Here is a 15,318-nt window from a genome sequence, read left to right as displayed (position 1 = left end):
AAACAAGATTGATTTTCCTATTAAATGCCATGACCCCACCGGGACTAAATGATGTTTTTTTTTTTTTAAACCTCTGAATGCATGTATACTATTTTATTCACATTCACTATAGTACACTTGGATATAGGCATGATGCTCTAATAAATACATCTGTATATATGAGGTATGTTGTTGGCATGGAATAAATACTAAGCATATTATCCCATTGTTCAAAAACATATCATCCATTATTGCTAAAAACATTTTGTTGAATTATACTGTATCACTAGGCTGGAATCATTTTGTATAACTTGATGCACTGTGATAAGTAACAATGACTTTTGGTACTTTATATATCCATAAGTTTTTTCTCATCGAACTCTTTCTAATTGAACTGAATTGTTTTTTCTAATTGAACTCTGTTTGTATGGAATGACATTTTGTCAATCTGATATTTTCTTTCGACGAACACGTGAACACTTTATGTACATATACTAACCTTTGTATGATTTATACAATATGTATATTATTGTTATATTACCACTATGGTATATTATTACACCACCTATTATATTTCTTGTTATTAACAGTTTTGGGTGTCAAACAATCCCCTGAAGAATCCTCAGGGTGAAACGCATCGGGAATATGAGACGAGCAATCATACATCACTGAACTCATGTAACAGTGTAAACACAAGTTCAATAACCACTACTAAACATAGGAAATGTATTGTTTAGTGGAGGAATACGCATAGTAGGTCTATGTTTTTATGAATATGGGGTAACAACGGCTGGTGACACAGAGGATCCACCACTCTGCCCTGTAGAGCTGTTACATAGTATAAGGCATATATCAAGATGTACTTAGCCATCAGACTGCTTGGTGCTTCCACTAGAAATCTCTAAAGGTTTGTTGACAACCCTAAATGCCAGTGGGCCAACATCCAGCTTCCCTCAACTGTGACACAAACCCCAAAAAAACCTACTGGTTCAATCTTCCAGGATCCAGTTATTGCTGAGAAAAATATACCATAAAATATATGTCCTAATTGCATTTATTTAAAATAATGTACATGTTCCGACTTACATGCAGATTCAACTTAAGAACAAACCTACAGTCCATATCTCGTATGTAACCTGGGGACTACCTGTAGATGGAATGAGGGCTAAAATGTTCTTTCATCTTTAACACTAAAATGCTTTATGTTGATAATGACATATACAAATATAATTGTATTACTTTGCTAGTTTAGTAGTGATATATGAAAACTTCTCCCATGCCTGAGCACTGGATATCACTATTCACCTCTTGCACCAGAAATACTTCCCCTAACTCCATGAGCAAAGCCAAAGCCGCCACTAGAGGACAGAAACAGCAGGAAGTGTCCTCAGTGCAGGAGGAGCTGCAGCCATTTTGTTGTAGCCTGGAAGAGGCGAAGAGTGCAATTTTTAAGGCTAAAATAAACTTCCTGCTGCAGAGTGTGCCCAGTGAGGAGGAGGTAATATCTTCTTAATATGATATAGGGGAAGGAGAAGGGGGTACCAGCACTGTCTGTGCACTTTATAGGGGGTGTTATGTGACTTCTATTAGATGGCTTGTCCTGTATAAAGAACACATGTGGGATGGTCTCATTTGAATTTGATGAGAAGAGAAATAAAAGTCTCTTCTTCTATCACCTGCTCAGCTCCCCTCTGTTGTAGGGCTCCATACTAGGCGCGAGTAAAGAAGAGGACCAATTAGGCTGCGGGTTGTGAACAGAACTGTAATATTATCAATAGCAGATGGGTCGGAACTAGTCCACCCATAGATAGTGACGGGTTCTCTTTCTCTCCATTAATTTGTATGTCTTGTTCCTATTTTATGATATCGTTCTCACTGTTTCTCTACTTCGTCCATTGTCTCTGTCCAATACAATATTAAACCATATTATTATTATCCTTTACTTAAAAAGCGCCATTATAATACAACAAATACCACAAAGTACAAATGATAACAAATAAAACCCAAGAGGTGTGCAATGTGATAGGTGGTACCAGGATTGGAATTGCTCATTAAAGACGGAATTAGACCAAGAAGTTGATGGGTAGATAAGTTTGGAAAGTGGGAATCGATGGCCTTCTTAATGTTAAAGGTTGGGGCAAATCTAGTAGAATGAGGGAATTCCAGGGTGTGGGAGCAGTTCTAGAGGAGTTCTAAAGTTATGTGTGGGGAGTTATGGGCAGAGAACTCACTTATGTGTGAATTTCTGTAAAAGTTTGGGGTCACAACAACCTCCCACCCACCCTAATCTAACTAATCACTGGCAAAAAAATAAAGAAAACATCTTAACGCCCCATTTTTACATTCCTAAAACAGCAGTCAAGCGACCCTAACATTGTGCCTTCTCTCTTCCTTCACGTCCACGCCCATTCCTGCGTGACATAGATAATTTCCGACTTTATTTTGTGGGGTTGATTTGGGAAAATGACAGGGCTGGGTTTATATTCAGAACTGTGCGTTACCAAAAGAAGGGTTTATCTATGACATTTCTATTACACAGAGGTTCCTTATCTGTGCTGTTTTTAGATGTGTGTTCTGGGCCAGCTAAACACAAGCTTCTAAGGAGACACCTCAATAGTGATCATTTGATTGAAGATGAAGGAGGAGCGGAGTGACATGACTGACAGGATATTAAACCTCGCCCTGGAGATCATCTACCTGCTGACAGGAGAGGTGAGGAGGATTCTGGGAGGTCACATGACATCACTGATCTCTATTAATCATACTTAGATCTGACAGGAAAGGTGAGGAGGATTCTGGGTGGTCACATGACATCACTCCTATCTGTGTTAATAAAAACAGACCTGACTAGGGAATTTAGTAACTCTATTGCTTCATTGTAGGATGTACAATATTTTCTCTATGTATTTATATTCATTTGCCTCACAAAACACAGAAATGCATTATAATGAAGAATGATGAAGAAATGATAATGAAGAAATCATCTGAAGATCACATGAGTAGTGTCTCACGAGGTTGGAGCCGAGGACAGAGCCCCATGATGAAGGTTCCAATTCACTCCCTGACATTTGAGAGAAGCAACAAGAAGATCCTAGAAGTCACCCAGAAGATCATTGAGCTGCTGACGGGGGAGGTGAGTGTTGCCGGGAATTCTGGTAAATTAGTATTGGATGAGTCTGGATGGTGACTGGATCATTGTGTGTGTCAGGTTCCTATAAGGTGTCAGGATGTCACTGTCTATTTCTCCATGGAGGAGTGGGAGTATTTAGAAGAACACAAGGATCTCTACAAGGACGTCATGATGGAGGACCACCAGACCCTCACATCACCGGGTAAGAGGAGACTTTATTGTAAAGGAGAGAGCAGTACGGAGGGTCCACCTAGACCCCCATCATCTGATAAACACATAGAGACAATGTATTCAGTCTGTGTGTGTGTTTCCTGCAGATGGATCCAGTAATGGGAACCCACCAGAGAGATGTCCCAGTCCTCTGTATTCCCGGGATTCCACACAGGAAAATGCGGAGGATCAGGTAGGGGGGAATAGAGAGTCCTAATAAAAAGTATTATTATGTTTGATCACAACCTGCCTAAACATGTAAATTCCAACTTAAATGCTTTTAGTTGTTGCATGTTTTTTACTTGGTAATCCTGTAGTATATTTCTGTATTTGAGCGGCTATTCCACTCAAGTGACAAGAACAAGCAATTGCCAGTATCAACTTGTATTTTCTGTGCTTGTTGAAAATAGTCTAACCTAACAATTTAAAAGTAACTAAGCCACCATATCTAAGACTGCAGTGTTCTCCCCAGCCCCTTTTAGCTGGGCGCACCACCCAGCACATTTCAGTAACCACCCGGCTGTTTTTGGGCGGTTACAGAACAGTTGGGTCATAATACAGGGGCTGCCACCCGCCTAAAATTTCTTCCCACCCAGCTTAAAAAAATTTCTGGGTTGAGCACTGGACTGGTAACCCTAAAAAAAAACATTATATTTGTGTTATCTTGTGAATCATAATTCTGATAAAGTTTCAAAAACTATAATTATTCTTATTTAGGGTGACTGTATGATTATTGTTAAAATTGAAGATCCGTATGCAATGGATAAAGATCAGTGTAAGGAGGAGGAAATCCCTCCAGAGATCAGCACAGGTGAGTAATAAACACTAAATCCAGAAAAGAGATTCTCCTTGTTCAGGCACTACAACAATCTCTTCTTCTCCTCCTTCCTTTGTCAGTAGACAGTAACGGGGAATAGTATGTGCCCAGTGAGGGCAGTCAGGAACCCTTGGACCAGGGGTGTCAATCTCTGGCCTGAGGGCCAAATCTGGCACCCAAAATGAATTTTTTTTGGCCCCAAAAAGGAATTCTAAATATAAATTGCAGCTGCCCTGCCGCTGCATTAAAATAGCACCGCTACTACAATTCCCGACATCACTTGCTTCCATAGACCAGCGGCCTCTCGGCCTATGCGTGGCCCCGCATTAGACTGTTTTATAGACACAGGGAATTGTAGTAGCGGTGCTATTTCTCTATTATAGGCTTGTTCCAGATTGAATGTGAAGCAAAACCTCTTGAAAATATGAAAAGGCTTTATATCTAATGAGAAGGAAAAACTTTTCTCAATTTTTTCAATAAACTTCAAGTTTGGCACGCGATTTTGTCTATGTTTTTAATTTTGGCCCCTTTGAGTTTGACACCCCTGCATTAGACTTCATTAGACTCTGGTTCTCCTCCTCATATCATGGCATTGTGTGTCACCAGTTCCCCCCCACACACTCTCTGGGGTCTCTCCTACATCTCAGTTCAGGGGGCTTCACTCTCACCTTTATTCACAGACACTCCGAGAGATATCATAGTTAAGGAGGAGGAAGAAGAACACGTGATGATAAAAGAGGAGAAAGTTCCTATAGAAATCATTGTTGGTGAGTAATTGTACAATAAATACAGACTGTTTTTTTTTCCTGCGCGGACTGGAGTTTCAGTTTATGTTAAATGTGCAAGCTCAGGGGATATAATATATATATATATATATAATAACTCAGGGGAGTCCTCTCAATTTCATTGAAAATATTACATCCATAGCTTCAGTACAATAATTCAACCATACTTTTTCTTGGGGGGAATATATAGTAATCCAACTGAAACAGAGGTGTGTATTTTATTGGCTGGTGGGCAATCAGCTGAGAACTGTACAAAACCGAAGATCCCTATGTTCCTTAATAGAGGGGTGCCCATTGGTTATTGCCCATCCTCTACATCAATCATTAATCCCATTAATATTTATTCGCTCTTAATTGATAGCATCTGCCTAGAATAAATATTTGTACCTATTGGTTGAATCGATAATCCCTGTAAGCATTCATTAACAAGCTTTCACAAGTAAGTACCATTTATTATTTCTACATGTCCAACTATAGAACTCAATACAACTCTTTTTCTATTTTTGACATCCATTATATATAAACTTAGATTCATATCTATCAGAAATTGGTCATTTATTTAAATGGATCCATACGAATCTGAATCTTCCTCAGCCCTGTTACTCTGGATGAAGTCTCCCTTCCTTCTCTTATCATCTCCATCTACTACCTGTCCGCTTGACCCAATTCCCTCTGATCTACTCCCTGCCCATTTCTCCACCCTGGCCCCACCCTAACCGAACTATTCAAACTCTCCTTTCCACTGGTATCTACCCCTCTGCTTTCAAATATGCCATTATTCTCCCTATCCTAAAGAAACCCTCACTGGACCCCCCCTACCCTCTAACTACCGTCCTATCTCACTTTTCCCATATATTTCCAAACTTCTTGAGCGCCTTGCCTACAAAAGACTCACCCATTACCTGAGCACCAACTCTCTTCTTGACCTCTCCAGTCTGACTTTCAGGGCTGCCTTTTCCACCAAAACAGCCCTTACTAAAGTGGCCAATGACCTCCACAGAGCTAAGCCTCAAGGCAACTTTCCCTCTTTCTTCTCCTTGATCTTTCCTCTGCTTTTGACACTGTTGATCACCTCCTTCTAATACAAATCATGAGCTTCATTGGTATCAATGACACTGCTCTCTCTTGGTTTGCTTCCTACCTGTCTGACCGCTCCTTTCAAGTTTCTTTCCATGGTAATTCCTCCTCTCCCACTCTTCTCCCTGTTGGGGTTCCCCAAGGGTCAGTCCTTTGACCGGTCTCTCTTCTCTTCGCTCCTCCAATGACCTACTACTGACTTCCTCACTCATAACCTCATCACACGCACAGCTCCAAGACTTTTCTAGAGCTGCCCCAACTCTCTGGAATGGTCTTTCTCGTCCTATTCAGCTTTCTCTTATTTTCTGCTCATTTAAAAGAGCACTCAAAACCCAAATTTGCTTACCCATCTTCTTCTGTCTTTTGAAACCGTCACTACTTTCCACCACTACATACAGTTAGGTCCATTAATATTTGGATAGAGACAACTTTTTTCTAATTTTTGTTCTGTATATTACCACAATTAATTTTGAATGAAAAAACTCAGATGCAGTTGAACTGCAGACTTTCAGCTTTAATTCAGTGGGTTGAACAAAAAGATTGGATAAAAATGTGAGGAACTAAAGCCTTTTTTTAACACAATCACTTCATTTCAGGGGCTCAAAAGTAATTGGACAAATTAAAAGCTGAAAATAAAATGTTCATTTGTAATACTTGGTTGAAAACCCTTTGCTGGCAATGACAGCCTGTAGTCCTGAACTCATGGACATCACAAGATGCTGGGTTTCCTCCTTTTTAAAGCTCTCCCAGGCCTTTACTGCAGCGGCTTTCAGTTGCTGTTTGTTTGTGGGCCCTTCTGTCCGAAGTTTTGTCTTCAACAACTGAAATGCTCAATTGGGTTCAGATCAGATTGGGTCTTTTGGCGTTGCTGAGTTCACCAGTGCTTTGTTTCTTTCTCATGATGTACCAAACTGTAAATTTTGCCACTCCTAATATTGTAGCAATTTCTCGGATGGGTTTTTTTCTGGTTTTGCAGCTTAAGGATGGCTTGTTTAACCTGCATGAAGAGCTCCTTTGACCGCAAATTTTCCACATACAAGCCTGCCCTCCCCCTCAAATCAACTCCAGGCCTTTTATCTGCTTAGTTGATAATGACATAACGAAGGAATTGCCCACACCAGCCCATGAAATAGCCTTTGAGTCAATTGTCCAATTACTTTTGAGCCCCTGAAATGAAGTGATTGTGTAAAAAAAAAAAAAGGGCTTTAGTTCCTTACATTTTTATGCAATCTTTTTGTTTAAACCCACTGAATTTAAGTCTGCAGTTCGACTGCATTTGAGTTGTTACATTTAAAATTAATTGTGATAATGTACAGAACCACTTTTGTACAACACAAGACAGGGACACAACAGTAATAATTTCCTTTATTGAACAAAAATAAAGTATATTAGTGTAGTGCTATCCATGCACTATCTTGTCATGTATTTTAACTTATCCTTTTCCTTCTCTCATTTCCTCCAGATGAACAACACATAAGGAACTATATGGGAGAACTTCTACCAGCTAATTCCTTCATTACCGGGGGAAGCTTTCCCAATCACTCACTTTCCATCACCAATCATACAGATCGGAGAAAAAGAACAAAAACAGAAAAAAAGACATATTCTTGTTCAGAATGTGGGAAATGTTTTACCCAGAAGTCTACTCTTATTTCCCATGGACTAATTCACTCAGGCATTAAACCATACTCCTGTTCCCAGTGTGGAAAATGCTTTAACAAAAGTTCCCATCTTTTCAGACACCAGAGAATTCACACAGGGGAGAAGCCATATTCATGTTCAGAATGTGGGAAATGTTTTAGTAGAAGTTCAATTCTTGTTAATCACATGCGAATTCACACGGGGGAGAAGCCATATACATGTTTTGAATGTGGAAAATGTTGCACTACGAATTCAGCTCTCGTAACTCATATGAGAACTCACACTGGCGAAAAGCCATATTCCTGCTCAGAATGTGGAAAAAGTTTTCGTTGCAGTTCTACTTTCGTTAACCACGTGAGAACTCACACAGGAGAGAGGCCGTATTCATGTTCAAGTTGCGGCAAATGTTTTGCTCGGGGGTCCTATCTTGAGTTACACAAGAGAACACACACGGGGGAGAAGCCCTATGCATGTTCGGAATGTGGGAAATGCTTTAGTCAGCAGAGCTATCTTAAATTTCATAAGAAAATTCACACTGGACAGAAGCCATATTCATGTTCCTAACATAAACATTTTCAGAAAATGTATTCACACTAAGCCACAATATTATTTAGAATACAGGAAATGTTTGAGTGCAATTTAAGCTCCTGTTGCTCTTAAAAGAATGCATAAATAGTGGAAGCTGCATGTTCAACGTATAAGAATTTTTTTTACCCAGGGAACAGAAATCTTTTTTTTCCTTGAAGATTTTACAAAAGCCATTATAATAATAAGGATGGATTTTCCAAAATGCAAATCTGAAGCACACCAAATAACTCACACTGGGCTCCTTGTGTAATCGTGCAGTTCAGAAAAGATGAAACAACAATAAACCTCGTGTCTTGTAAATTCAACTGTTTTTGAGATTCTAGACACTTCATTGCATTCTATAGGTTTTTTAAAGAATAAGTGTATGTTTTGTGCATAAGGGAAACTACCATCATGCAATATGCATTTTGCACAAATAAATAAAATGATTTGTTTTATTCTTTTTGGGTGTTTTCATTCAATGTAACCATTTTAGCTTTATTCAGGCCTTACCAAAGTCATTTGTCATGTGTCTGATTTCATCCTTATCCCTACAGCTTATCTTATTCAGGTTGATGCAGTCATTGGTTACATAAGTATGTGGTTTGATTTACCATTTTGCGTCAAGTCCAAGATTCCTTTAAAAGTGCCCTGGCTTTTCGTGCCACCATTTTAACTAGATAAAATGGCCATCACCAATGTTTATGATTTCAAGGTTTAGGCTGCACTGCTTGAAAGATTCCCATGGAACAGCCAAAGTGATACTATATTCTGGATGATTGCAAGACTGTCCTTGCATTTTTTTCCTGCTTCCCCAAGAATCCTTTTGGAAGGACAGAAAAATCACATCCAGTGGGGGAGAAGACGGAGAAACTTTTTAGGTATATTTTTTTTAACTTACAAATAGTAGGTGGTTTGTGGTGAGGTCTAGACAGAGCAAGCAGAACCTTCCAGAAGGTGGCACTCTGGGATGATAATATAGTAGGTTGTATATGCAATATGGACAGATGGAATTCAGGCTAGGCTGGTGCTCATGTTTTCCATTACAGCCCAGTCACGAAGTTCCTTCCTGATTGCCACAGTAATGCCAACTGACTAGACAAAGTTCCAAAAGCCAAACAGTAGCTGGATGTGAAGTAGATCTAATATTGCATATTACATCCCTCCAGCTCCTTTACCCTTTAGGCTGTGGTGGTAAAGACTGAAGGGGAAACCTGCAGCACATATCCCAGGAGGCAGTGGGCTGCTCTTTCATATAGGAAAGTCTCTGATGACATCTGCTGAATCTCGAATATGCGTCAATAGCGTCTTGATTATATAATAATAAAGAAAAGGTGCCTGATCTTAAGTATGAGCAGTAAGATCCACTATTTATTTTTTTATTCACGAAAAGCCATATAACCTGATATCGGACATGCGCAGTGCAGTTTGGGCAACGTGTAGAAAGAAAGAAACTTGGCACGCTCACAAGAGAACTAACACTGGGGAAAAGCCATATTCATGTTCAGAATTCACAAAATATTTTAGTGCTTGTTTAGCTCCTATTGAACACAAGAAGACTCATATAGGAGAGAAGCCATATTCATGTTCAGAATGTGGGAAATGTTTTACTACAAATTCAGCTGTAGTGTATAACAATAGGTGAACTCATTAAGGAGAGAAGCCATATTCATGTTCAAAATGTGGGAAATGTTTTACTACAAATTCTGCTGTAGTGTATAACAATAGGTGAACTCATTAAGGAGAGAAGCCATATTCATGTTCAGAATGTGGGAAGTATTTTACTACAAATTCAGCTGTAGCGTATAACAACAGTTGAACTCATTAAGGAGAGAAGCCATTTTCATGTTCAGAATGTGGGAAATGTTTTACTACAAATGCAGCTGCAGTGTATAACAAGAGGTGAACTCATTAAGGAGAAAAGCCATATTCATGTAAAGGATGTGGGAAATGTTTTACTGAGAGTCCAGCTCTCATTACTCACAGGGGATCTGAATGAAAAAAACTTAGTAATCACACAGATCTTAAAAAATAGGATGTTTATTAACAGGGAAAGAATTAACAAATATACAATAATTTAGGAGAGGCTAATGAAGGTTACAAAGACAAATTAAAATATTATTTTAGGCAAAGAGTCCGTCCTCTATATCCTGTACCCTGGCTGTGCTCCCTTCCTTTTATTATAGCCAAGACCCCATATCACATTCCGCCACACCCATGCATCCACCCCTTACTCAGGCATCCTCCCACTTCCAGAAATCCACTGCTCACATGTGCCCATTAACATTCTCCAATAGATGTCACTGTCACAGTGGGGGCAAGTCCTCTGGCCCAGGCTCCTTTGGGGTCATCAGATAGCAGTGATGTTTATAAACCAGGCAGGATGATTGGAGAAACCTTTGAAGTAGATCATTCCATATACAACCCCAATAGTTATTCCTGCTCAAGATGTTATCTTCCCTTCTGGTTGCTTAGCTCCAACGCCAGCTGGAGTCTTCCTGTTAGATTTGTCCTTTAAAGGTATTTCAAAGGCAAATCCCATCAAGGCTCACTAACAGTCATATTAAACACATCATTGCACTTCAACAGTAAAATGGTCTTTCCAGGCAGGATGAAGGTGGAGCACTCCATTATACTTTTTGTTTGCCCCTCTATTAAAAGGGGTAATTAAATTAAAGACAGAGAAAGATAGAGAGAAAGTTTTCGGCACAAATATAGAAAATATAATTTGTAATACAAATTTACATACAAAATTATGAAAGAATTATATCCTTTTTACCCATAAGTCATATTCCCTTATGATCTCTACAGGATTTGATCAATTTTCACACAGAGTTACAAAAAAACAATTACAACCTTTTCTCTGTATGCCACAATAGTTTCTTGCGATACATACAAAGTTTTGTTAAGGCCTGCTGTGGCACTATACAGGTTCCAGCTAATAATAAATAAATATTCATCACCATGCAATGGTTAAGTAGGTATGAACCCTTTCATATCAACCGTAGTACCCTACGCGTTTCGCCATAGTGGGCTTCCTCAGGGGTAGTGACAAGTCAATAAGTTTTGCACTCCAACTGTTAGTAAAATGGTCTTTCCAGGCAGGATGAAGGTGGGGCACTCCAATATTCTTTTTGTTTGCCCCTCTATAAAAAAAAATCACGAAATATTGAGGGAGCGTACTTCAAAAATGCAGACTCAGCATACTTTTATAAAGAAGTTTCCCTATGGTTAGCATAGTGTCAGAATACAAATTAAACTCACGTTGTGTACAAGGAGACCCCTCCAAGCCCTGAGCAACTTCTTGCTATTCTCAACCATACTCCTCCAAGGGTTTATAACAATGTTTGGCTAAATCCATCACTGGGGGGCAACTATGTCTGGAGAGTGTATGTACAGCGAGGAGGAGGTAATAAAATTAGAGAGGACATTAGATCTCACCTTGAGGATCATCTACCTGCTGACCGGAGAGGTGGGAAGAATTCTGAGAGGTCACATGACATCACTCTTTTCTATTCTATTTTTGTCTTTCCCATAGGCGGATTCACAGTTTTCCTATAGGAGTGTTTTGTAATGTATTTTACAGTGTTTATAGTCGATACCATGGGTACTTCGGTAAAATTCCTTTTTTGTCCACAAAATACATTGAAGGTCATTTTAATTTAAATTCTTTATTGATTACTCCATTGGTCCATCCATGTTCTTTATTGATTAGTCTGGACATTGCCTGTTAGGAGGTGACAGCGCTCTGTCACTCTCTCCCAACTGTGTTCCTGCATTGTCTCTCTGTCATGAGGTCTGGCATGGTCTACATCCATCAAAAAATCCCATGTAGGCTTCACTCGGGAAGACAGGAAAGGGTTGCAAATCAGTATTAGTAAGGCCTCCAGAAGTGGACACATTTTAACTAAAGCTTTATATGGATGACCAGGACTTCATATCCATATGTAACACTTAACATTACTGTTACTGCCCACTATGCTACAATGGTCCATTGTTTCAGCATGCTAGTTTCCAAAGGCCATGTTTACCTAATCATTAAATTACGGTACTTAATGTGTATTTCTATGTTAGCTTCCTTATATTATGCAGACGCGTTTGCTAGAATGAGTTTTCCAGAATAATGGTATTAGAAGAAATTGTTACTCCCAGGAACATTAACACGTCTTGCTGTTGAACATGTGGATAGTATACTGTTCTTGTTTTGTGGGAAGACATTTTGGGATTCTGAAGGTCAGTTAATCAATTGTTCTGAGATAACAAGCAGTAATGCTGCATATAATCTCTTGTAATTAATAATGTGCTGTTTGCACAAAATACTGTAGTGAAGGTCTCCTTATGTCATCTAAATAACGATAAGCAAGAAAATGTTAAATTCTTGTTTTGAGGTGACAAAAAAGAATGAATAGCTTAACTTGCAATCATGGGATAAGGAGAAGTCACATATTGATCACTAATATTTTATAGTCCAGCAGGTGGCGCTCTGTGCTGACATTAAGCCTAACCATAGAGATGAATGGAATGAGCGCTAAAAATGTCCTTTCTTCAATCTTTCGTCTCCAATACTAAATTACTTTGTTTTGATAATGATATATGCAATTTAAATTGTATTATTTTGCTAGTTTAGTAGTTATTATTGAAAATTTCTCTCATAGTTGAGGTCCAGATATGACTTCTCACCAGTACCGGAAATACTTCCCCTACCTCCATGAGCAGAGGCAAAGCCGCCACTAGAGGGCAGCGACCTGCTTTGTAACAACGAAGTGTCTTCAGTGTAGGGGCGGCAGCCATTTTGTTGTAGCATGGAAGAGGTGGTGAATTCAAGTTTGAAGAGCAGAGTGAGCGAGTGAGTGAGGAGTTAATATCATCTTTTTAATATGATAGACGGGTAAGAGAAGGGGGTACCAGCACTGTCTGTGCACTTTATAGGGGGTGTTATGTGACTTCTAAAAGATGACTTTTCCTGTATTAAGAACACACGTGGGATGGTTTCATTTGAATTTAGTGAGAAGAGAATTAAAAGTCTCTTCTATCACTTGTTCAGTCGCCCTCTGTTGTAGGCCCCAGACCTATTGTACTGAGGGAATTCCCGAGAGTTGGAGCAGCTCCGGAGGAGTCCTAAAGCCATGCATGGGAGGAAGTTATGGGTGGGGGGACATCAGTAGGTGAATGCACAAGCAGAGAGCTTGCTTATGGGTGAATTTCTGTAAAAGTTTGGGGTCACAACAACTTCTCACCAACCTTAATCTAAACAGTCACTCGGACAAAAATAAAACGTCTAAAACACCAGTGGCACTATAACATTGTGTCTTCACGTCCATGCCCATTCCTGCGTGACATAGATAATTTCAGACTTTATTTTGTGGGGTTGGTTTGGGAAAATGGCAGGGCTGGGTTTATATTCAGAACTTAACTGCGTTACCAAAAGAAGGGTTTATCTATGACATTTCTATTACATATATGTTCCTTATTTGTGCTGTTTTTAGATGTGCTAAACGGCTAAACACAAGCTTCTAAGGAGACACCTCAATAGTGATCATTTGATTGAAGATGAAGGAGGAGCGGAGTGACATGACTGACAGGATATTAAACCGGGAACCCACCAGAGAGATGTCCCCGTCCTCTGTATTCTCAGGATTCCACACAGGAAAATCAGGAGGATCAGGTAGGAGGGAATAGTAGAGAGTCCTAATAAAAAGTATTATTATGTTAAATCAGAACCTGCCCAAGAATGTATATTGCAACTCTCATGCTCTAGGTTGTTGCTCTGCATGTTGTTTCCTTAATTTTTACTTGGTAATCCTGTAATATGTTTCTGTCTTTGAGTGGCTTTTCCACTCAAGTGACAAGGACAAGGAATTGCCAGTTACAACGTGTATTTTCTCTATTACGCCATATCTAAGACCTAAAAAAACATTATTTTCGTGTTATCTCATAGTTACATAGTAGGTCAGGTTGACAAAAGTCAATCAAGTTCAACCACAAGGGAAAAAAAATATCCCAGATATAAAACCCTATGGACATAGTCGGTCCAGAGGAAGGCATAAAAAAACCCTGGTAATTTGCTTCAACCAAAAAAAAAAACTCCTACCTGATTCCATGAGGCAATTGGATGTTCGCTGGATCAATGGTCGCTGTTATTTTTTCTTTAGCTTTAATCCCCAGTTATATTCTGTGCTTCTAGAAAAACATCCGGCTTTTTCCTAAAGCAATTTATAGTAGTTGCTGAAACTACTTTCTGAGGGAGCCTATTCCACATTTTCACAGACCTTACAGCGAAGAATCCCTTATCCGGATATTTATACAGGGTGCTCATATCCCTCTTCTTAACGGAGAATAGATTCAGTTCAGCTAATCTCTCCTCATAGCTGAGCTCATCCATTCCTTTAATTAGTTTAGTTGCCCTTCTCTGCACTCTCTCCAATTCCACAATTTTTGTGAACTGGTGCCCAAACCTGGACTGCATATTCCAGATGTGATCTGACCAATGCTTTGTACAGGGGCAGGATTATGTCTCCATCTCTGCAGTCTATTCCTCTTTTAATAAGAAAGTACTTTACTAGCTTTAGATATTGCAGCTTGGCATTGCATGCTGTTATTAAGTCTATAATCTACCAGAACCCCAAGATCATTTTCCATTTCTGACTCCCCCAAATGTATCCCCCCTAGACAGTATGAAGCATGCATGTTGTTACCCCCAAGGGCATAATTTTGCATTTATCTATATTAAATGTCATTTGCCACTTGGCTGCCCAATCACACAGTACATCCAGGTCTGCTTGTAGATTATAGACATCCTGTATGGACTTAATACCATTACATAGCTTGGTGTCATCTGTAAATACAGAAATGGTACTGATTCCCAAACTCTAACTTTTATAAAGATGTTTAACAGTAAAGGTCCTAACACTGGGGTACACCACTAATAACCTTAGACCATCCAGAGTATTCATCATTAATTACAACTCTCCGGATGCAGTCTTTAAGCTAGGTCTCTATCCATTTAAAGATTGACTTTTCTAAACCTATTGACCCTAACTTGCATATTAACCGTCTGTGGGGTACAGTGTCAAATGCTTTAGCAAAGTCCAAGTACATTATATCAACTGCTA

General features: G+C 39.3%; 1 protein-coding gene across 1 annotated transcript in view; it reads left to right on the top strand.

Annotated features, from left to right (window-relative positions):
- LOC140338898 (uncharacterized) overlaps window positions 1–15,318 on the top strand; it is a 47,562-nt gene that overhangs the window by 18,999 nt on the left and 13,245 nt on the right. Inside the window, 8 exon segments of the mRNA XM_072423216.1 lie at window positions 1,297–1,477; window positions 2,915–3,112; window positions 3,188–3,311; window positions 3,427–3,512; window positions 4,037–4,130; window positions 4,817–4,903; window positions 7,461–8,195; window positions 13,801–13,871. Of these exon segments, the coding sequence (XP_072279317.1) occupies window positions 1,297–1,477; window positions 2,915–3,112; window positions 3,188–3,311; window positions 3,427–3,512; window positions 4,037–4,130; window positions 4,817–4,903; window positions 7,461–8,195; window positions 13,801–13,871 (1,576 nt within the window).

Source organism: Pyxicephalus adspersus, chromosome 10 (genome assembly GCF_032062135.1).
Source record: "Pyxicephalus adspersus chromosome 10, UCB_Pads_2.0, whole genome shotgun sequence".
Classification (NCBI taxonomy): domain Eukaryota; kingdom Metazoa; phylum Chordata; class Amphibia; order Anura; family Pyxicephalidae; genus Pyxicephalus; species Pyxicephalus adspersus.
Note: the sequence above shows the minus strand (reverse complement) of the source record. Positions and strands in the feature narration are given on the sequence as shown.